The following is a 24,272-nucleotide window of genomic DNA, read 5'->3' on the forward strand; positions in this document are numbered from 1 at the left end:
TGCCGATTTAGGCCTGATCCCGCACAGATATCGGGCCTAAACCAGCAGTCAGACATCCCCTGAGGGGTCCCAGATTGGAGAGAGTGCAGGCTGGGCTGAGGGACACCCCTCCCCCCAGTCCATGAATTTCATGCACTGGGCCTCTGGTTGGTTTAATAAATTACTCAATACTTTTTTTCTTTCTCTGTGGATATGGTATATATATTTGAAATATAATTAGATTTCTTTGTTTCAGTTTGTTTTCATTTTTTCTTTTCCTGGTATTTTCCTTGATTTGATTTAATTTTTGACTTTGTAGGTTGATATGCCTTCAAAAGCCAAAACTTTGTAAAAATAATACTCAAAGTGTCACTCTCTCTTATGTGCTTTCTATCTCACCCCTCCACTGAGAAGGTTTGTTTTTGTGTTTTGGTTTCATTTTTAATTTCTAGTTTTATTGCATTGTGATTAGAGAATATGTTTATAATATTTCTATTTAATGGAAACTACTGATGTGCTCTTTGTACTTTACTACATGATCAATTTCTGTGACTAGTTCATGTGCACTTAAAAAGATATATTCTTTCTTCTCAATGTATAGTGTGTATATTTCTAAAAGATTTCTTTTAAATTTTATTTAGCTCTTTTATATTGATGCTTAATTTTTGTCCACTTGACCTGCTTCACTACGAATGGTGTTTTAAAATCTATTTTTTGTACTTTTTTTCTTGTATCTCCTACAAATTTTGTATTATTTAGTGTAAAACAAAGTGTTGCATAGATATTCTGAACTATCATACCTTCATTATGGAATGTGGTCCTTTTATGAAGTGTCCTTTTCTGATACATTTATTTTTTTGGAGGGGGTAGGGACTGGACATCTACTTTGTCTGTTATTAGAGTTACAACTCCGGTATCCTTATTGTCTTCATTTGCTTGGTAAAGCTTTGTCCAACTCTTTATTTTTAACTTTTTTCAATCACTGCATTTGAAGTATCTCTCTTATATATAGTACTAGAGGCCCGGTGCACAAAAATTTGTGCACTTGGGGGGGGGGGGAGGGGGGCCCTCAGCCCAGCCTGTGCTCTCTCACAGTCTGGGACCCCTCGGGAGATAACGACCTGCTGGCTTAGGCCTGCTCCTGAGTGGCAGAGGGCAGGCCCAATCCCTAGGTGCAGCCCCTGGTCGGGCTCAGAGCAGGGCTGATTGGGGAGTTGGGGCGCCGCCCCCTGTCATGCACAGAGCAGGGCGGATTGGGCGGTTGCGATGCCACCCTCAGTCATGCTCAGGGTAGGGCCGATTGGGGGGTTGGGGCACCGCCCCCTGTCACACTCAAGGCAGGGTCGATGGGGAGGTTGTGGCGCCACCCCCTGTCATGCACAGAGCAGGGCCAATCAGGGGGTTGGGGCGCTGCCCCCTGTCACGCACAGAGCAGGGCCCATCAGGGGGGTTGGGGCTCCGTACCCTGTCATGCACAGAGTAGGGCCGATAGGGGAGTTAGGGCACCGCCCCCTGTCACACACAGAGCAGGGCGGATAAAGGGGTTGGGGCACCGCCCTCTATCACCCACAGAGCAGGGCCGATCAGGGGGTTGGGGCGCCGCCACTGTCACACTCAGGGCAGGGCCGATGGGGAGGTTATGGCTCTACCCGTCACACACAGAGCAGGGCCCGTGGGGGGGGGGGGGGGGGGGTTGGGGCGCCACACCCTGTCACACACAGAGCAGGGCCGATCAGGGGGTTGGGACGCCGCACCCTGTCACACACAGAGTCGCAGGGCGATCAGGGGGTTTGGGCGCTGCTCCCTGTCACGCTGATCCAGTGCCAGGAGGCCTCGTGGCTCCGCTGATCCCAGTGCTGGGAGGCATATTACCCTTTTACTATATAGGATAGAGGCCTGGGGGCAGGCTGGTTTGCCCTGAAGGGTGTCCTGGATCAGGGTGGGGGTCCCCACTGGGGTGCCTGGCCAGCCTGGATGAGGGGATGATGGCTGTTTGCAGCTGGTCACACACCCTTCAGTGTGGGGGTCCCCACTGGGTGCCTGTCCAGTCTGGGTGAGGGGCTGAGGGCTGCCTTCAGGCTGGCGATTGACTGCAGCTCCCAACCGCTCCTTTTTTTTCTTTCTTTTTTTTTTTTTATTCTGGGCCAGCTTTAGCTCTGGCTCTAGCTCTGAGGCCTCGTCTCCTGAAAGCTGGTATCTGGTTTGTTTGCATTCTATAATCGAAACAATGTATAACTCCAGCTCTGAGATCCCGGCGGCTGAAAGCTGGTTTCTGGGGTTTTGTTTAGCTTCTATATTTGTTACAAAGTTTCAAACTGCCAGCTCAGAGGCCGGCAAGGCAGGTGGGGAACGTTGGAGTCCTCCTTCACTGAAGCAAGCAAGCCTCCTGTTCGCTTCCAGCTGCCTGGCTGCCGGCCGCCATCTTGGCTGACAGTTAATTTGCATATACTCACTGATTAGCCAATGAAAAGGGTAGCGGTCGTACGCTAATTACCATGTTTCTCTTTTATTAGTGTAGACTAGAGGCCCAGTGCATGAAATTCGTGCACGGGGTGAGGGGACCCCTAAGCCCGGCCTGCACCCTCTCCAATCCAGGACCCTTTGGGGGATGTCCAACTGCAATCTGGGACCATGGGCTACTAACTGCTCGCCTGCCTGATCGCCCCTAACCACCTCTGCCTGCCTGCCTGTCTGATTGCCCCTAACTGCTCTCCTTCTGACCTGATCGCCCCTAACCACCTCTGCCTATCCCTGCACCCAGGACCCAGGATTCCATCCTCTAGCCAGTCACAGGCACCTGGGACCCGGACTTCCCTCCCTCTAGCAGGCCGCAGGCACCCAGGACCCGGGCTGGCTTCACCCACACCGGCTGCAGCCACAGGGGATTGTAGGTGGGCAGCTTCGCCCGGGCTGCAGCCACAGGCACTGGCTTCCAGGACCGCAGGGCGGGTGGCTCGTTCTTCTCCTGGGCCACAGCCCCAGCTGCTGGTGCCCAGGACTGCGGGGCGTGCGGCTTGTCCCTCTCCTGGTCTGTACGCACAGGTGCAGCTGCTGGCACCCAGGACCGCAGAGCAGGTGGCTTGTCCCTCTCCCGGGCTGCAGCCCCAGCTGCTGGTGCCTGGGACCACGGGGCAGGTGGCTTGTCCCTCTCCTGGGCCCCAGGCACAGGCGCAGCCACTGGCACCCAGGACTGTGGGCAGGCGGTTTGTCCCTCTTCTGGACTTAGTCTGGCTAGTCCGTATTCCTCTCTCACGAGCTAATTTTGCCTGGCTGGTCCCCATTCCTTTCTTGCAAGTTCATTTGTGCCTGGCTTGTCCCCATTTCTCTCTCACGAGCTCATTTGTGCCTGGCTGGTCCCCATTTCTCTCTCCCCAGTGTTGAGTGTCTGAACTATTACGGCATGATGGTGTGACAGCATGAGGGTGTGACAACCATTTGCATATTAACTCTTTATTATATAAGACGAATGGCCCCGTGCACAAAATTTGTGTGCAGGTGGGGTTGTCCCTCAGCCCGGCCTGTACCCTCCCCAATCTGGGACTCCTTGGGGGATGGCTCCTAACCGCTTGCCTGCCTGCCTGATCGCCCCTAACCACTCTGCCTGCCGGCCTGATCACCCCCCAACTACCCCCACTTCCAGCCTGATCACCCCCAACTGCCCCCCTCCTGCTGGCCTGATAACCCCCAACTGCCCACCACTGCCGGCCTGATCCTGCTCGTCCCCAACTACCCTCCCCCCGCCAGCCTGCTTGCCCCCAACTGCCCCCCACCCCCCACCCCGCCAGTCAGATCACCCCTAACCACCTCTGCCTCAGCCCGCCACCATGACTTTGTCCAAAAGCTCTCCCGGTCTAATTAGCATATTACCCTTTTATTATATAGATAGTATGGATTTGAATTTTGCATTTTGGGCCATTTTGAAATTCTTTTTTTTAAAAAAAATAAGTGAGTTAAGCTCCTTCACATTATTGAGATGAATGTTAAATTTGGTCTCAACTCTGTTATATCATCTTAGGATAATTGTGTTTATTATGTGACATTGACTGTATTTCTCAATTTGTTTATACTTCTTTGCTTTTGAACATTTGTTTGGATATTCAGGAAGGACTGTGTTTTATTATAGTGGCTACCTTTATTTTATTTTAAAAGTTTTACTATTTATTTTTATCTTTATTTTCTTTTGTTTTTAATTGACTTTATTTGGTAACATTGGTTCACAAACCATATAGGTTCTAAGTGTACAACTCAATAAAACATTATCTGAATACTGTTTCATACACCAACAACCCCAAGAAAAGTCTTTTTTTATCCACATTTTCCCACCCTTTGCCTACCTCCAACTACCCACAACCTCCCTTTCCCTCTGGCTATCATCATTCTGTTGCATCTTTGTGTTGTATGTTTTTTGCTTAATCCCTTCACCTTCTTTCATCCAGTCCCCCAAAACTCCTCCCCTCTCACTGCTGTCAGTCTGTTCCATACTAGTATATCCATGCCTCTGTTTCCATTTTGTTCATCGGTTTATTTTGTTCACTAGATTCCACATATAAGTGAGATTATGTTTTATTTATCTTTCTTTGACTGGCTTATTTCACTTAGCATAATAATATCCAGGTCTATTCCTGCTGTTGCATTAGGTAAAATTTCTTTTCTTTTCTTTTTTAACAGCCACATAGTATTCCATTGTGTAAATGTCCCACAGCTTTTTTTATCCTCTCATCTACTGATGGGCACTTGGGCTGTTTCCCGACCTAGGATATTGTAGATAATGCTGCAATGAACATAAAGGAACATATATTCTTTAGAATTCGTGTTTTGACATTCCTAGGATATATTCCTAGAAGTGGGATCATTGCGTCAAAAGGCAGTTCTATTTTAAATTTCTTGAGGAAATTCCATATTGTTTTTCACAGTGGCTACACCATACTGTATTCCCTCCAACAGTGCACTAGGGTTCCCTTTTCTCCACATCCTCACCAGCACTTGTTGTTTGTTGATTTATTGATGGTAATCAATCTGATAGGTGTGAGGTAATATCTCATTATGGTTTTAATTTGCATATCTGATGAATATTGACATTGAGAATTTTTTTATATGTCTATTGGCCATATCCTATTTGGAAAAGTGACTATTTTTTCATTTTATATCTGTATTGTTGAAAGTATTACAGATGTCCCTCTTTATTCTCCCATTGCCCCCCTCTACCCTCTTTCTCTTCCCCCCTCACCCCAGGCCTTCACCACCCTATTGTCTGTGTCCATAGGTAATGCATATATGCATATAAATTCTTTGGTCATTCTCTTCCCATCACTCCTCTCCCTCTTCCCTGTGAGATTCATCCGTCTGTTCCACGTTTCCATGCCTCTGATTCTATTTTATTTATCAGTTTATTTTGTTCATTAGATTCCTTGTCTGTTTATTTTGATTTTTAGATTCAATTGTTGTTAGATATGTATTTGTTGCCATTTTATTGTTCATATTTTTTTTCTTTTTTATTCTTCTTCCTCTTCTTAAAGAATACCCTTCAACATTTCATGTAATACTGGTTTGGTTGTGATGAACTCCTTTAGCTTTTTGTTGTCTGTTGAAGCTCTTTATCTGACCTTCAATTCTAAATGATAGCTTTCCTGGCTAGAGTAATATTGGTTGTGGGTCATTGTTTTTCATCACTTGGGGTGTTGTGTGTGTGTGTGTTTAATCTTTATTGTTGAGAATATTACAGATGCCCCCTTTTTTACCCCCATTACCTCTCTCCACCTGGTTCCAGCCCCACCCCAGGCCTTCACCACCCTACTATCTGTGTCCAGATCTTTAGTTAATCTCTTCCCACTTTGCCCTCCCCACTTCCCTCTGAGATTGTCAGTCTGCTCCATGCTCCCATGCCTCTGATTCCACTTTATTTTGTTTTTGATTTCTAGATTCAATTGTTGATAGCCATGTATGTTGACATTTTATTGTTCTTATTTTTTCTCTTCTTCCTCTTCCTCTTCTTTTTCTTTCTCTTCTTCTTCTTCCTCCTCCTCTTCCTCCTCCTCCTACTCTTTCTCCTCATCCTCCTCTCAGATAAAGGTAGTCTAGTTTCATCTTTTTGCATGTGTCTGTCCAGTTTTCCCAACACTATTTGGTGAAGAGACTGTCTTTACTCCATTGTATGTCCAATATCATCAGGGATATTGGCCTGTAATTTTCTTTCTTTGTAGTGTCTTTATCTGGTTTTAGAATTAGGATAATGCTGGCTTTGTAAAAAGAGCTTGGAAGTATTCCTTCCTGTTGAATTTTTTTGGAATAAATTGAGGAGGATAGGTGTTCGTTCTTTGAATGTTTGGTAAAATTCTCCTATAAGTACATCCAGTCCAGGATTTTTGTTTGCTGGGAGTTTTTAAATTACTGCTTCAATTTTATCAGTTGTTATTGGCCTACTCAGGTTTTCTGATTGTCCCTAATTGAGTTTTGGAAGATTATAGGTTCCTAGGAATTTGTCCATTTTGCCTAGGTTGTCCAGTTTGTTGGCATAAAGTTATTCATAGTATTTGCTTACAATTCTTTCTATTTCTGTGGTGTCTGATGTTATATCACCTCTTTAATTTCTGATTTTATTTATTTGGGTCCTCTCTCTTTGTTTCTTGATGAGTCTGGCTAGGGATTCATCAGTCTTGTTTATTTTTTCAAAGAACCAGCTCTTAGTTTCATTGATCTTTTATATTGTTGTTTTCTCTCTCTCTCTATCATTTATTTCCACTCTGATCTTTATTATTTCCTTCCTTCTACTTCCTCTGGGCTTTTCTTGCTGCTATGTTTTTAATTCATTTAGTTGTAGAGTTAGTTTATTAGTGCTTTTTCTTATTTCTTGAGCTAGCCCTGAAATAAATGCTATGGAAATACATGCTATGCACTTCCCTCTCAGGACTTCTTCTGCCATGTCCCATAGGTTTTGGGTGGTTGTGTGTTTATTTTCATTTGTTTCCAGGGAGTTTGTAATTTCTTGCTTGATCTCATTGGTAACCCATTCATTGTTTAATAATATGCTATTTAGCCTCCATGTATTTGAGTGTTTTTGAGTTTCTTTATTGTAGTTGATTTCTAACTTCTTGCCATTGTTTTTCGAGAGGATGCTTGATATTATATCAATCTTCTTTAATTTGTATAGACTTGTTTTGTGCCCTCACATGTGGTCTGTCTTTGAGAATGTTCCTTGTGTGCTTGAGAAGAATGTATATTCTATTGCGTTGGGGTGAAATGTTCTGTAAATATCAGTTAGATTCACCTGATCTAAGTGTGTCTTGTAAGGCCTCCTCCCCAGGAGGACCTGATAAACCCTTCAAGATGGCATGGTTTCCAAGCCAGAGCCACACTAGGGGAGTGCCTGTGGCAGTAGCAAGGGCTTTTTGGCCAGGAGAGCCCACCCTGAGACTCCTGCACAATTGGATTGTCCCTCACACACACACACATACTCATGCACATCCACACACTCACCCTCTCACTCACTCACTCATTCACTCACTCACTCACTTACACTCTCCCCCACTCCAGTCCTGCCAGCCACCATATAAGAATCCTCCCTTGCCCATTAAAAAAAATGTTTTTATTGATTTTAGGTAGGAAGGGAGAAGGAAAGGGAAATAAAAACATCAATTATTAGAGAAAATCATTGATCAGCTGCCTCCTGCACACCCCCCATAAGTGGTTGAGCCCACAACCCAGGCATGTGCCCTAACCGGGAATTGAACTGTGACCTCCTGTTTCATGGGTTGACGCTCAATTCTGAGCCACACCACCCATCTTAAATTGAGTTGTTGTCTTCCTGGTTTTGAGTTATATAAGTTCTTTATATATTTTGGAATTTAAGCCCTTATGAGATGTATTATTGGCAAATATGTTCTCCCATACAGTGAGCTCCTTTTATTTTGTTGATGGTTTCTTTTTTTAAATTTCTTTATTGATTAAGGTATTACATATTTGTCCTTACCCCCAACCCCCACCCGCACTCATGCCCTCACCCCCCTGTTGTCAGTGTCCATTGGTTAGGCTTATATGCATGCATACAAGTCCTTTGGTTGATCTCTTCCCCTTACCCCAACCCTCCCCTACCTTCCCTTTGAAGTTTGATGGTCTGATCAATGCTTCTCTGTCTCTGGGTCTGTTTTTATTCATCAGTTTATGTTGTTCATTATATTCCACAAATGAGTGAGATCATGTGATATTTATCTTTCTCCGACTGGCTTATTTCGCTTAGCATAATGCTCTCCAGTTCCATCCATGCTGTTGCAAATGGTAAGAATTCCTTCTTTTTTTTACCACAGTGCAGTATTCCATTGTGTAGATGTACCACAGTTTTTTAATCTACTCATCTGCTGATGGGCACTTAGGCTGTTTCCAAATCTTAGCTATGGTGAATTGTGCCACTATGAACATAGGGATGCATATATCCTTTCTGATTGGTGTTTCTATTTTCTTGGGATATATTCCTAGAATTGGGATTACTGGGTCAAATGGGAGTTCCATTTTTAGTTTTTTGAGGAAACTCCATACTGTTCTTCACAATAGCTGCACCAGTCTGCATTCCCACCAGCAGTGCATTTGGGCTCCTTTTTCTCCGCATCCTCACCAGCACTTGTCATTTGTTGATTTGTTGATGATAGCCATTTTGACAGGTGTGAGATGGTACCGCATTGTCATTTTGATTTGCATCTCTCAGATGATTAGTGACTTTGAGCATGTTTTCATATGTCTCTTGGCCTTCCTTCTGTCTTCTTTCAAAAATTATCTATTTAGGTCCATTTCCATTTTTTGATTGGGTTGTTTATCTCTCTTTTGTTAAGTTATATGAGTTCCCTGTATATTTAGAGATTAAACCCTTATTGGTGATAACATTGGCAAATATGTTCTCCCATGCAGTGGGCTTTCTTGTTGTTTTGTTGATGGTTTCTTTTGCTGTGCAAAAGCTTTTTATTTTGATGTAGTCCCATTTGTTTATTGATTTATTGATGAGAGCCTTTATGAAGGTGTGAGGTGATATTTCATTGTGCTTTTAATTTTCATTTCTCTGATGATTAGTGACACAGAGCATCTTTTTATATGTCTATTGGCCATTTGTATGTCCTCTGAAGAAGTTTCTAGTAAGATGTTTTGCCCATTTTTAAATTGGATTGTTTGTTTTTTATTTTTAAGGTGTTGAGTTGTCTGGGTTCCTTATAAATTTTGGATGTTAATCCCTTACCAGCGGTATCATTGGTGAATATATTCTCCCATTTAGTGGGTTGGCTTTTCACTTTGTTGATTGTTTCCTTTGCTGTGTAAAAACTTTTTAGTTTGATGTAGTCCCATTTGTTTATTTTTTTCTTTTGTTTCCCTTACCCAAGGAGATATGTAAAATATATATATAATATTTCAGATTTTACTGCCTATGTTTTTTTTCTAGGATTTTTATGGTTTTGAGTCTTACACTTAAGTCTTTATTCCATTTTGAGTTTGTTCTTGTGCATAGTGTAAGAAGGTGGTCTAGTTTCATTTTTATTGCATATATCTGTTCAATTTTTGAACACTATTAAATAGACTGTCTCTACCCCATTGTATGTTCTTGCCTCCTTTGTCAAAGATTAATTGACCATAAAGGCAGGCTTTACTTTGGGTTCTCTATTCTGTTTTTATGCCAGGATCATGCTGTTTCTAGTACCATGTCCTTGTAGTATAGTTAGATATTGGGTAGCATTATTCCTTCAACTTTGTTCTCTTTCTCAAGATTTATGATGCTATATAGGATTTTTTGCAGTTTCATGTTCATTTTTGGAATATTTGTTCTAGATTTGTGAAATATGCCATTGGCATCTTGGTAGGAATTGCATAGTTTACTTTGGGTAGTATAGACATTTTAATGACATTAATTTTTACTATCCATGAACATAGTATATGCTTCCATTTATTTGTATCTTCTTTAGTTTCTTTCTTCAGTTGCTTTTAATTTTCCATTGTTGTGTCTTTTACATACTTGGTTAAATTTATTAGTACATACATATTTTTTGATGAAATAGTAAATGGGATTTTTGTGTGTGTGTTTTTGTTTGTTTGTTTGTTTTTATTTTTTTTAGTTTCTCTTTCTGGTAGTTCATTATTGGTATATAAAATGCAACTGATTTCTGGATATTTACTTTGTATCCTGCTATTTTACTGCATTCCTTTATCAGTTCTAATAGTGTTTTGGTGGAATCTTAAGGGTTCTCTATGTACCGTATTATGTCACCAGTAAAGAGTGGTAGTTTTAATTTCCAATTTGAATGCCTTTTATTTTTTTTTTTGTCTGATTGCTGTTGCTAGGACTTCCAATACCATGTTGAATGAGAGTGGTGAAAGCCGACATCTCTCTCTTGACCTTTAGGGAAAAGCTTTTAGTTTTTGACCATTGTATAATGCTGGCTGTGGGATTGTCATATGTGGCCTTTATTATGTTGAGGTATGATCCCTCTATTCCTACTTTGCTAAGAGGTTTTATCATAAATGGGTACTAGATTTTATCAAATGCTTTTTCTGCATGTATTGGTATGATCATGTGATTTTTACCCTTTTTTTAAAAAATGTTATGTATCACGTTTATTGATGTGGATATAGTATCAACCTTGTATCCCTGGAATAAATCCCACTTGACCATGGTATATGATATTTTTAATGTATTTTAATTTTTAATATATTACTGGATCTGGTTTGCTATTTTGTTGAGGATTTTAGCATTTATGTTCACCAGGAATATTAGCCTCTAATTTTCTTCTTTTGTAATATCTTTATCTGGTTTTGGATTTAGGATAATGCTGGCCTCGTAAAACGAGCTGGTGAGTTTTCCCTCCTCTTGAATTTCTTAGAATAGTTTATGAGGTATAGGTATTAATTCTTTTTTGAATGTTTTGTAAAATTCACCTATGAAGCCCTCCTGTTCAAAACTTCTGTTTGATGGGAGGTTTTCTTTTTTTTAAAATTCTTTATTACTGCTGCAGTTGCATCAAGTGTAACCAGTCTATTCTGATTTTCTGATTCTTCCTGATTCAGTTTTTGAAGATTGTATGTTTTTAGGAATAGATCCACTTCATCCAGATTGTCCAATTTGTTGGCATATAGTTGTCTATGTTTTCTTACATATTTTTTTGTATTTCTTTGGTGTCAGTTGTTAATTCTCCTCTTTAATTTCTGAATTTATTTATTTGGGTACACTCTCTTTTTTTCTTGATGAGTCTGCTTAAAGATTTGTCAATATTGCTTATTATTTCAAAGAAGCAGCTCTTAGTTTCATTGATCTTTTGGGTTCCTTTTTATGACTCTATTTTTAAAATTTCTATTTTAATCTTTATTCCTTTCTTTTTACTCACTTTAAGCTTTGTTTGTTGTTCTTTTTCAAGTTTCTTTAAGTGTAAAGTTAGATTATTTGAGAGGTTTCTTATTTCTTGACATAGGCATGTAATGTGCAATTTCCTCTTAAGACTGCTTTTGCTATGTCCCATAGATTTTGAGTTGTTGATTCTCATTTTCTTTTATTTCAAGATATCTTAAGAAATCATCCTTGATTTCATTTAAACCCATTCATTATTTAATCTCTGTGTCTTTGTGTGCTATTCAGATTTGGGGGGTGGGGAGGTGGGGGGCAGTTGGTGATTGATTTCTGGTTTCATACCATTATAGTCAGAGAAGGTTCTTGATATGATTTTAATCTTCTTAAATTTATTGAGACTTGTTTTGAAACTTGTTTGGTCTGTCCTAGAAAATGTTCCATGTGCCCTTGATAAGAATGTATATTCTGCTGCTTTATGGTGAAATGCTCTGATGATATCAGTGAAATCTATTCCATCTATTCTGTCATTAAAGGTCACTGTTTCCATGTTGATTTTCTGTCTGGAATGATGTATCTCCTGATGTAATTAGGGTATTAAAATCCCCTACTATGACCATATTATTGTCGATTGCTCCATTTATGTCCCTCAAGATTTTCTTTATATATTTAGGTGCTTCTATGTTGGGTTCATAAGTGTTTACAGGGTTATATCCTCTTTACCATTATATTGTCCTTCTTTGTCTCTTATTATAGCCTTTGTTTTAAAGTCTATTTTGTCAGATATAAGTATTGCTACTCCAAGTTTTTCCCCCTTTTTTATTTGCATGACAAATCTTTTTTCATTCTTTTACTTTTGCTTTCTGTGTATCTTTCATTCTGAGGTATCTTGTAGACAGCATATATATGAATTTTTTTTTAATTTTTTCAACCACCCAATGTCTTTTGATTGAAGCATTTAAGCCATTTTCATTTGAAGTGATTATTGTAAGGTACAAATTTATTGTGATTTTTTTCTTTATTATTATGTACCTCTTCTCCTCCTTCTTCTGTTCCTTCTGCTTCTTCTTCATGAAGATCCTTTAACATCCTATATAATAAAAGGCTAATATGCAAATTGACCAAATGGCAGAACGACCAGTCTCCATGACATGCACTGACCACCAGGGGGCAGATGCTTAACTGGTGGTGAGCACCAGAAGCTGGGCTCACTGCTGGCAAGCACAGCAGTGGTGGCGGGAGCCTCTCCTGCCTCTGTGGCAACACTAAGGATGTCCGACTCACGGCTTAGGCCCGCTCCCCCTGGGGAGCGGGCCTAAGCTGTCAGTCAGACATCCCCTGAGGGGTCCCAGACTGTGAGAGGGTGCAGGTTGGGCTCAGGGACTCTCCTCCCTCCAAGTGCATGAATTTTGTGCACCGGGCCTCTAGTTCATTATAATATTAGGTTAGTGGTAATGAACTATGTTAGCTTTTTCTTGTCTGGGAAGTTCGTTATTTCTACATCAATTTTAAATGACAGCCTTGTTGGGTAAAGTAGTCTTGGGTATATGTCCTTGCTTTTCATTACAGTGAATATTTCATGCCAATGCCTCGTGGCCTGAAATTTTTGTTGAGAAATGAGCTGACAGTCTTATAGGAGTTCCCTTGTAGGTAACTAACTGTCTTTCTCTTGCTGGTTTTCAGATTATCTCTTTGTCTTTAAACTTTGCTATTTTAATTATTATGTGTCTTGGTGTGGGCCTCTCTGGGTTCACTTTGTGTGGGACTTTCTATGCTTCTTGGACTTATATGTATTTTTTGTTCATCAGCTTAGGAAAATTTTCAGCCATTATTTCTTCAAATAGGTTTTTGAAACTGCTTTTGCTCTTCTCTGTATATTGCGGATGTTGATAAGCTGCATGTTGTTCCAAATATTTCTTAAACTGTCCTTATATCAAAAAATGTTTTTGCTCCTTTAATTGAGTATGTTCTGCTACCTTGTCTTCTAAATTGCTGATTTGCTTTTCAGCTTTATCCAATCTATTGTTTATTCTTTCTAGTGTATTTTTCATTTCAGATATCAAATTGTTCATTTGCAACTGGTTCTTTTTTATGGTTTCTATGTTTTGTTGTTGTTGTTGTTTTAATGCTTGCTATCTCTTTTTTAAGTTATCACTAAGTTCCATGAACATCCTTATAACCATTTTTTTGAACTCTTCATCTGATACAATGCTTGTTTCCATTTCATTTAGCTCTTTTTCTGGACATTTCTCTTGTTCTTTCATTTAGTTTGTCTTTTTATCTCCCCATTTTGTCTGCCTCTTTGTATTTGTTTCTGTGTATTAGGTAGATCTTCTATGTCTCCCAATCTTGGTAGGATGGTGTCCTATGGAACTTAATGGCACAGTCTCCTTGATTACCTGAGCCGGGTACTCCAGTAATATCTCTTGTGTATGTTATGTGAGCTCTTTTGTCATAATTGAGTGTTGAGTTTGCTATGGTCCTATTTTGTGTGTGTGTTTTATCTTCAAGTTTGCTGTCTATGAGTATTCATCTTGACCACAGTGTACAAGCTGCTATACAGGTGCTGACCATGTGAACCAGAATTTGCCTCAGCAGGATCTGATGCCTACTGAGATCTGCCTTTGGTTATGATACTTGTTAAGCTAATTGTATCCTGCTTTGATGTTGTCTGAAGTTGTCCACTGGGTGTGTCTATTCTGGTGCCTTTTGGGAGGTACCCTGGTCAATGTCAGACACTGCCTGTGACCTGCCCTGGGCAACCTTTTTAGAGCTACAAAGCAATCCAGTTTGTGGCTAACTCTGCTGGGCCTTGGTGTGTGTGAGATGGATCAATATGTGCACCACGTGTGGCTTCCACCACTACTGAGCCCGGGGGCAGGTCAGCAAAGGCATAAAGGGCCCAGAGATCCATCTCTGCCGGCCTTCACCTGCCAGCTGCCTGTTAGGTTCCGTCACTAAAAGAGCCTCTAGGTGGGATGAGTGGTGCTCACCATGTTGGTATAGGTGAAAACTCATGCCAATGCTGGGACTGAGGCCGCTCGGCAAATGTCCCAGGTTATACTAAACCTCGCTACTCCCTGCCAAGTGCCCGTAGACCTTTGTGGTGGGGTGGTGTCTCAGGGAGTCATCAGAATGAGGATAGTAGATTTTATCAGGCCCAAACACACCAAGATTTGACTGTTAAAGGAAGGGCTCTGCACCAGTTTGGCATGCAAAGGGGGAAAAAATGACCCTGTCCAAGTGCGACACAACACAGTCTGTCCTAGATCCTGCCCAGACCTCCTCGGCAGGGCGGAGCTGCCTGGAGTCATGGGGGTAGGATCACCTGGAGCCTAGAGAGTGGGGCTAATGTATCTGCTGTGAGAGGAGGCACTGGTCAGTTTCATGGGAAAGTGGGGGGAATGGACCCGCCACAGAGCCACACAACTCAGTCCCTGAGTCAGCTCATACATCTGCACCCTGGCCCAGAAAGATGACTCCTCAGCAGGAAATCCAGAGGATGGGGCTATTGTATTCACCCAGGCTGATGCCATAGGGAGAGGAGTGCTCCCCTGAGGAATGATGGCGTCTACAGTGTGGAAAAGGGACTCAGCACAGAGATCCTGGTGGCTGTCTCTTCAGCTCTCTCCCCAGAGCCATAAACCCGTCTGTCCTCATGGGACTCTAGTCTGCTTTACCCTCCCTCTCTCGGTACTCAGGGTGTGTAGCTGTGAACAAGATTTTGTGTGTTGGCTCTTTAGGAGTGTACCTGGTCTGTTTCTTGTCCCTATAGTTTTGCCTTTTCCAGATGTCATAAAAATGGAATCATCATATGTAGCCTCTAGTGGCTAAATTTCACCCATCGTAATATATTTCAGATTTTTTTCAGGTTGTTGTATGCATCAGATCTTGTTGAATATTCCTTTTACCCACTGAAAAGTATTCTACTGTAGGGATCTACCAGTTTTGTTTTATTTTCCTTTTTACTTGGAAAGAATTATAGACTTACCTGGAGTTATTAAAATAGTTAAAAAGGGAGTTCCCCATATCCTTCCCCCAGCTTACATGGTTATATCTTACAAACCAGGAAATTAACATTGGTAAAATACAGCTAATTTTAACTCATATTCAGTTTCACTTGTTTTTCCATGTTTTCATTTATGTGTATTTATAGTTTGTTTGTTTTTTATACACGACCCATATTTCACCACCACAGTCAAGACACCTAATTGTTCCATCAGCACCAAGGAACTCACTCTCTTATGATACCACTTTATAGTTAGTCAAAGCACACACACACAGTCCCCCAAGAAAATAATTTCTTCTTCACCTCTATAATTGTCATTTTGAGAATGTTATATAAATAGAATCACAAACACTATGTAACTTTTTGAAATTGACTTTTTTTTATTTAACACAATGTCCATGAGATCCATTCAAGTTGTATTTAATAATAGTTGATTCCTTTTTAATATTGGATATGATTCCAAGATATGGATGTATTACGGTTTGTAAACACTGAGCAAAAAAATACATTGTATCTGTTTTTCTTCACAGAAGCTGGGAGAAAAATCATAAGTATTGCCAAAGTAATGTTAGAGTTTAATTTTATACATGGTGAAATCGTGGAATTAAAAATGTTAATCTGCACAAATTTTCTTCTCTCTCATAGGAATCTTTGCTATAGAGATTTCTGACATGCGAAAAGATTCTTCACATCCTTGGGAAAGGTCAAAATGTCAATCTGATTTTTTTGCTATATGATTGCATTTATCTTTTGAATCCTTGACATTGTTAAATGTATATATTAACTTCGTGCCTCTGAATCTCTGTTCTCATGTGCCATATTGCAGTGATCAGAGATGACTTATAAAACAAAAATGCATGTGGCTCTTTCTACCCATACAGTAATAGTGAGTGTAAAATCCACTTACTTCACTATTGAACACTGTTATGTTAACTATCCGGAGTAAATAAAGAAGCTGATGAAAAGAAGGAAAAGTGTTCTTTACAAAACTGATTTTCTTTCCTTTCTTGGTCTCTCATATAATTGGATGGTTTTTTTCTTTGTTATTTATCCTTTCTTGGCTGGAGAAGTTCTACCAAAATAGGCACAGTTTACTGATACTGGCCTGGGTCCCAATATGCCACTTTGGACCCAGCCTGACGTAAATTCCAGGCCATAATCTGACTTCAAAGCAGCAGATAGTAGGAGTGTGTCAGGATTTTAAAAACCATAATATTGTACCACTGATTAACATACATTTCTGCAATTGTGTTTACCATACTATTTTTAGAAAGACAGATGATGCTGTATCTGTCAAGAATGTAAGATTTTTTTAAATCTGTATTTTTAATAAGGTTTCTTTAAAACATTAAAGTACTGCAATCAACTTAATTGCCATTTTATTTTTTTATTTTTTGCCTGTGGTAGGTGTTTGTTATATAGAGCAAGTCCAGTGATCTTTCCTCATTTACACTAAAATTGCCTAAATCTCTTCCCTTTTCTGTCCATTGATTTTGGATTAAGAGCCTGAACACTAATGCATTTTACTAACATTAGCTATTTGTATTCTTGCCATTTATTAAAAAATATCTGTCATTAATAGTATTCATAGAATGTAGACAGTTTCTCATTGTATACAGTCACTATTCAGTATGACTACATTAATGAAGGATAGGTTCCTGGTTTAGGTCTTGTTTAATCATTAACACTGTGATATTTTACCATAAGGCCATACTACATATTTACTTTAGTTTGATATTTAAAAACCTTGAGGTTTATTCATCTAATTAAAGACTCTCATTACAGATTGGTTTAAAAATTGAATAATTTAAAATATGATGTCCTTTTATAAACATTTTACACAATAATACACAAAGAGTTGTTGGTTAAAAAAAGTTGTTGGTACTAATATTAAATAATGTATTGATAAATATGCAAAATTAACCTTTGCTAGTGATGCAATGACCTGAGCAATACGTCATTACAACATTAATTTTAATCTGTCCACCTCCTAGATGACCTGACAAGGAGCTGAGTGTCACCTGTCACACGTACTTTACATGTTGTATGTGGAGGGCAGTATGTCGGGAAAAGGGCATGAGATAAATAAGAATGAAGTATGTAAGCAAATATTTCCATACTTGATTAAAAGTATACTGTACTTGACTTGTGCCATTAATTACCAAATATTTAAAAGGAAAATTATTTGGTAAGTATAAAGGGGCCAATATTATCCAAAGGTAGGGAAACCTCAACTGTATTCTATGTTAAAACTCAAAGAAAAATTTTTTTCTTATAATTATATTTAAGGACATTCATTATTTTAAATCAGATTCATGTCATATGATATAAATATATATTAACCTATTGATAAGGTTGAGATCACCTAATGCAATAAAATGCACAATACAAAAACTATACCGAACATATTCTTTCTTTGATAACAAAGAAATCTGGAAAAGAGCTCTCAACTTTGAAATGTCATGTTTAATCCAAAACATCCATTCTTGCTGAAGTAAAGGTGTTTTGAAAGAGAATTGTTAACCCTCTGAGTTAATATCTCACAGGCACTAAGTTTCAATACATCTAAACTAAATTCAACAATGTGTCCTCTTGCAGTCTCTACCCTTGTTTCCCACATAGACACTATGTCAGATGCCTAAATCCTTAGCCCAGATGCCATTAGAAGTCACTCCCTTCCCTTCTCACTGCACAATTTAGTCAACCTAAATGTCACTTCCTCCTACATATTGAAGAAATTAAAGAAAACCTAAATAGTGGAAAGACATCCTATGTTCATGGACTGGGAGCCAAATATTGTAAAGATGGCAATGTTCCTCCCAGCCATCTTGAGATTAAATAGAATTCATTTTGAAATTCCAATGGAGTCCATCTTTTTTTCCCCCACAGAAATGGAAAAGCCAATCATAACATTCATATGGAATTTCAAGAGACCCATAATAGCTCAATCATGAAACAGAAGAACAAAGTTGGAAGATCCACATTTACAATTTCAAAAACTTACTGCTAAGCTACAGTTACCAAAATAATGTAGTATTAACATGAGTATAAACAAGGATCAATAGAATAGATTGAGAGTCCAGAAATAAACCCATACTTCCATGGTCAATTGATTTCAACAGGGGTGCCTAGACCATTCACTGGGGGAAAAGAACAGTCCCTTTAGCAAGTGGTGCTAGGACAATTGGAAAACCACATGCTAAAGAATGAAGCTGGACCCTTACCACACACCACTTACAAAAAGCAACTCAAAATGAAATATATACCTACATTTTAGTGCTAAAACTATTAAGCTATTCAAAGAAAACATACAGGCAAACCTTCATGACCTTGGATTTCATAATTGTTTCTTAAATATGACTTAAATGACAAACAACTTCCAACATAGATAAATTGGCCTTCATCAGAATTAAAAACCTGTGCATCAAAAGACACTACAAAGAAAGTGAATGAAGGACAACCAAATAATGGAAGAAAATATTTGCAAATCATATATCTGGTAATGGTGTAGTATCCAGAATATATAATTTTTATAACCCAACCATAAAAAATTGCTCACTTTAAAAATGGGCAAAGGACTTGGGTAGACATTCTCCAAAGAAGATATACTAATGGTTAATAAGCACATGAAAAGACACCTAATGTCATTAGTCATTAGGGTAATTGAGATCAAAGCTATAACATAACCCCTCACACAATAAGATGGCTAGAATGGAAAATATGATAATAACAAGTATCAATGAGGATGTGGAGAAATTTATACATTGCTGGTGGAAATATAAAATGGTTTGGCCACTGTGGAAGAGTTTGGCAGTTCCTCAATAAGTTAAACATGGAGTTAACATATGACCCAACAATTCAACTTCTAGGTATATACCCAAAAGAACTGAAAATGTGCTCAAACAACACTTGTACATGAATGTCCATATTAGCTCTAATCGGAAACCACCCACCCAAATGTCCAACAGCTGATGGATGGATCAACACAATGTGTTACATCCCTACGATGGAATATTATTCAGTCATAACTGTGAAAGAGGTACTGATACATGGTACAACATGGATAGCCCTTGAACACATTGTGCTAAGTCAGCAGTTCTCAACCTGTGGGTCGCAACCCCTTTGGGGATCGAACGACCCTTTCACAGGGGTTGCCTAAGACCACTGGAAATCACATATAATTACATATTGTTTTTGTGATTAATCACTATGCTTTAATTATGTTCAATTTGTAACAATGAAAATACATCCTGCATATCAGATATTTACATTACAATCCATAACAGTAGCAAAATTACAGTTATGAAGTAGCAACGAAAATAATTTTATGGTCAGGGGTCACCACAACATGAGGAACTGTATTAAAGGGTAGTGGCATTAGGAAGGTTCAGAACCACTGTGCTAAGTGAAAGAATCCAGACACAAAACCCACATAGTTTGTGATTCCATTCATTTGAAGTCTTCAAGTAGGCAAATCCATAGAGACAATGCAGATTAGTGGTTGCCAGGGGCAATGGGGGTGGGTGGGGGCTACTTACTGGGCACAGGGTTTCTGTTTGGGTGATGAATAAGTCCTGGAACTAGGTAGTGGGAATAGTTGTACTGCATTGTGCTACTGAGCTGTACAATTCCAAACAGTTAATAAAATGTTAAATTTTGTTATTTTACCACAATATATGAAAAAGCCACTCTCTCAAAATTTCTTTGACTCCTAGCATTGGTCTGACTGGGTCAGGTTCTCCTGCAAAAGTGTCTAGTATTTCTCTTTTGAAGGATTTACTATAGTTGTAATTGATTTTTTGTGTAATTATTTGTCTAATATCTGTCTTTCCTTCTGTACTATAAAATCCATCAGGGCAAAGAATCATATCTGTCTTCACCATTGTATCTCCTAGGCTGTAGCACAATGCTCGGTACATACTAGATATTCTATAAATACTTATGAAACAAATAAAGCAGGGGTGGGGAACCTTTTTTCTGCCAAGGGCCATTTGGGTATTTATAACATCATTCACGAGCCATACAAAATTATCAACTTAAAAATTAGCCTGCGATATTTGGTCAAACATTTAATTAACTCACCCCTAATGCCTTAGCAGGTCCTGAACAAATCATTTCTTGGGCCTTGTAGATGTTTCCAACACTGAAATGAAGGAACGAATTTCCCCCAATTCCTAAAAATTATAGTATCTCCTAAATATCTTTGAAATAATCTACTTTTCTCTATTCTCACTTTAATCCAGACCATAGTAACATCTTAATCTCTAGAATGATATGACAATCTCCTATTCATTCTCTCGGTCTAATTCATTCTCCACACTGTAATCAAAGAAGTAGTTTTAAAAACACTAATACGATCACATCTCTCTCTGCATATGTACCTTGTGAGTACCAAATTTACAAATTAGACTAAAGTCCAAACTCTTTATTTAACACTAGAGGCCAGGTGCATGAAAATCGTGCACTGGGTGTGGGGGTCCCTCAACCCAACCTGCACCCTCCCGCAGTCCAGGACCCCTCAGGGGATGCCTGCCTGCCAGCTTAGGCCCGCTCCCCCCGGGGAATTGGGCCTAAGCTGGCAGGCAGACATGGCTCTTGCAGCCTGGGACCCCTCGCTCCTTACCACCCACCTGCAGCAGAGGTGGGAGAGGCTCCCGCCACAGCCACTGTACTCACCAGCCATGAGCCCGACTTCTGGCTGAGAGCACTCCCCCTATGGGAGCACACTGACACCAGGAGGCAGCTCCTGCGTTGAGCGTCTGCCCCCTGGTGGTCAGTGCATGTTATAGCGACCGGTTGTTCTGCCGTTTGGTCAATTTGTATATTAGGGTTTTATTATATAGGATTGCCTTCACCTGTCTGATTTGGTTCTTTATTTTTTAATCTTTTCAGCTTCATACTGTTCCCCATCCACTTTACAAATATATATTTATTCTGAATTGCGTTTGATACCTGGAACAGTTTATTTTCTTGCATCTCTTGACCTTTACACATGCTCTTTCCTCTTCCTGGATCACTCATTTTTCTCTCTCCCAGTCTCCCTTCCAACCTGGAAAAGTCTTGTTTGGCTAAAAATGCGTTGTCAGCACCTAGCACAGTGCCTGTCACATAGTATGTGCTTAATAAATACTTGTTTTTAAAAAAAAAATTAAAGTTTTCCTGTTTCTTGTCTAATTTCTATATATTCTATTTGTTATAACTTATCCTGTGTGCTTCATTGCATTCTTATTGTATGGTCTTGTTTGTGAGTCATACCTGCTAGGCAGTGAACTCCATGAAAGACTGATTACTTTTCATGGTACAGACCATGCCAGACTCATGGTGGCTTCCTGTTGACATATATTCACTGAAAGAGTAGAGTATATAGGTGGTTAGGACCATAGGCTCTAGAGTCCCGCTGCTTGACTTTACATCATGTCTTCATACTTCCTAGCTGTGTACTTGATCAAATTAACACTTAAGCTTTCTCTACATTATTTTCCTCATCTATTAAAGGTATATGTATAATGGAACTTAAAATAGTATTATGTGGATTAACCAAGATAATACACCTATAATACTTAGTGTCTGTACAATGTCAGGTATTCAGGGGTGGGCAAACTTTTTGACTCGAGGGCCACAATGGGTTCTTAAACTGGACCGGAGGGCCGGAACAAAAGCATGGATGGAGTGTTTGTGTGAACTAATATAAATTCAAAGTAAACATCATTACATAAAAGGGTACGGTCTTTTTTTTTTTTTTTTAGTTTTATTCATTTCTATGGCCCGTGGGCAGTAGTTTGCCCACGGCTGGAGTAGATAGTCAGTAGATATATTTATTATTTGTGGAACTAATACAGAAATCTATAGGTTTGAGATTCAAGAGGGGAAATGTGCCTGGAGAAAAGTTTTGGTAGTCCTCAGCAAGTATGGGTTAGGAGATCAAACAAATGAAAAACAAGATAGGGAAAACAAAAACCAGTTCAGGGAGGGAAAGATTAACCAAGGTTTACCAGATGGCTCAATTATAAATAGTGCTTCAGAGTCTTAATAATATAAGCACTGACTATACATCTAAGCAAAATTACAAAATTAATTAAGGAGAGGATGAAGGAATGAGAAAGAAGCAATGTGTCATAAAGGCCTGGGAAGGAAATAAAGGTAAATTCTCTTCTTTCATAGTGGGGAGCCAATTGATAATGCCTAGAACTGAAAAAGCAAGACATAGTGATATAAGTGTCTTACTTAGAGAAAAGGATACTAAAACAATCACATAAAACTAGTTGTCTTTGGGAGGAGAAAATGCATCAGTAGGAATGAGGCTGGCTCAAACAATTGTTTTGATAACCTTGTAGAACTTATTTGAATTTTTTTTTACTTTTGATAAAGTTAAATGCATAAATATTAAGTTTTTGTTTTAAGAGAGGAGGTGAGAATCAGATCAACAGCTAGAAAGTTTTTGTGTCTTCTCTATCCCATCAACCCCAGATTGTTTTACCCTTCTCTGACTTTCCATTAAAATATTTACCTTTTTAGGCATTTATTACACAATTCCTTGTATTACATCTATTTGTCTGCATGCTTTCACTTTCTAATAGACTTGGAATGTTTTGAAATGAAGGAATATGAAGTTTCACCCATTTTTATCTTTATCCCCAGCCGCCTTCTACTCAAAACAGTGCTTTGTATATGACAAGTAGTATCCTATATAATAAAAGGCTAATATGCAAATCGACCAAACAGTGGAACGACTGGTCGTTATGACGATCACTGACCACTAGGGAGCAGGCACTCAATGCAGGAGCTGCCTCCTGGTGGTCAGTGCACTCCCACAGGGGAGCACCGCTCAGCCAGAAGCCAGGCTCACACCTGGTGAGTGCAGCGGTGGTGGCAGGATCCTCTCCCACCTCCACCAGTGCTAAGGAGCAGTGAGCCGCGTGGTAAGAAGCAACAAGCAGGCAGGCAGTAAGGAGTGAGGGGTCCCAGATGACGAGAGTGTGCAGGCTGGGCTGAGGGACACCCCCTCCTCAGTGCACGAATTTTGTGCACCAGGCCTCTAGTTTAAATACATGTGGCATGGGTGACACCGTATGTAGCTAGGTCCCCACTTAATGCGTTTTTGCTTTTTCATTAGATATAATACAGAGACCCAGTTTTTAAGTTTTTCCATCTTTGCTATGCTGAAAATGTAAGTAGGTGTTTAGTAAATGCTAAGATGATTCAGAAGTGCAATATCAGATCTCTCAATTTTGAACAAGATAACTAGATTCATCAGAATACCAAACTAATTTTCCAAAGCAACCTGCAGTGCTCTGGTGTAAAGTGGGACACATTTACACTTTTATACCTTTACAACACTCTATTTAGTTATTCTCATTTATTTAATGAATGTTCTTTCTTTTATTTGTACACATCAGGGTCTATTTGTCTGTGGTGTTCTCTGGTACTGAGAATACACGCACTTTGTTCTTGTCCCTCAAATAATTTCCTTTGAGTGAAAACTCTAGTTCCTCCTTCCCTCCCTCCTTCCCTTTCAATGGCTTTTTAAAGATATAATTCACATACCATATAATTCACCGATGTAAAGAGTATAACTCAATGGGTTTTATTATACTCATAGTTGTGAAATCATCACCACAACCTAATTTTAGAACATTTTGTCACCCAAAAAGAAACAGTATGCACATTAGCAATCATTCACTCCCATTCTCCTCCACATGCCTAATGCCCTGCCCTCGGCAACTTCTAACCAACTTTCTGTTTCTATGGTTTGCCTACTCTGGACATTTCACACAAAAACAACTGTACAATATGTGGTCTTTTGTGACAGGCTTTTTTCATGTACATAATGTTTTGAGGGTTTTCCATACGATAGCAGGTATTGGCACTTCATTAAATGCCATTGTGTGGACATAATGTGTCTTGTTTATCTACTCATAAGTTGACAAGCCTTTTTTTTCTTTCTACTTTTTGGCTATCTATACTAATAAAAGGGTA

The 24,272-nt window shown here is 39.6% G+C and overlaps 1 protein-coding gene across 2 annotated transcripts in view; it reads left to right on the forward strand.

The window, feature by feature from the left end:
• LOC139020158 (testis-specific gene 10 protein) overlaps positions 1-15,995 on the forward strand; it is a 137,412-nt gene extending 121,417 nt beyond the window's left edge. For both annotated transcript variants that reach the window (XM_070429877.1, XM_070429876.1), the window contains exon 19: positions 15,942-15,995. In XM_070429877.1, the coding sequence (XP_070285978.1) occupies positions 15,942-15,966 (25 nt within the window). In that variant the 3' untranslated portion in view covers positions 15,967-15,995. The remainder of the gene's footprint in view (positions 1-15,941) is intronic.
• Positions 15,996-24,272: the final 8,277 nt, after the last annotated feature.

The sequence above is a fragment of the Myotis yumanensis genome, unplaced genomic scaffold (genome assembly GCF_028538775.1).
Source record: "Myotis yumanensis isolate MYYU_CA2020_CCGP unplaced genomic scaffold, mMyoYum1.0.hap1 SCAF_11, whole genome shotgun sequence".
NCBI classification, from domain to species: domain Eukaryota; kingdom Metazoa; phylum Chordata; class Mammalia; order Chiroptera; family Vespertilionidae; genus Myotis; species Myotis yumanensis.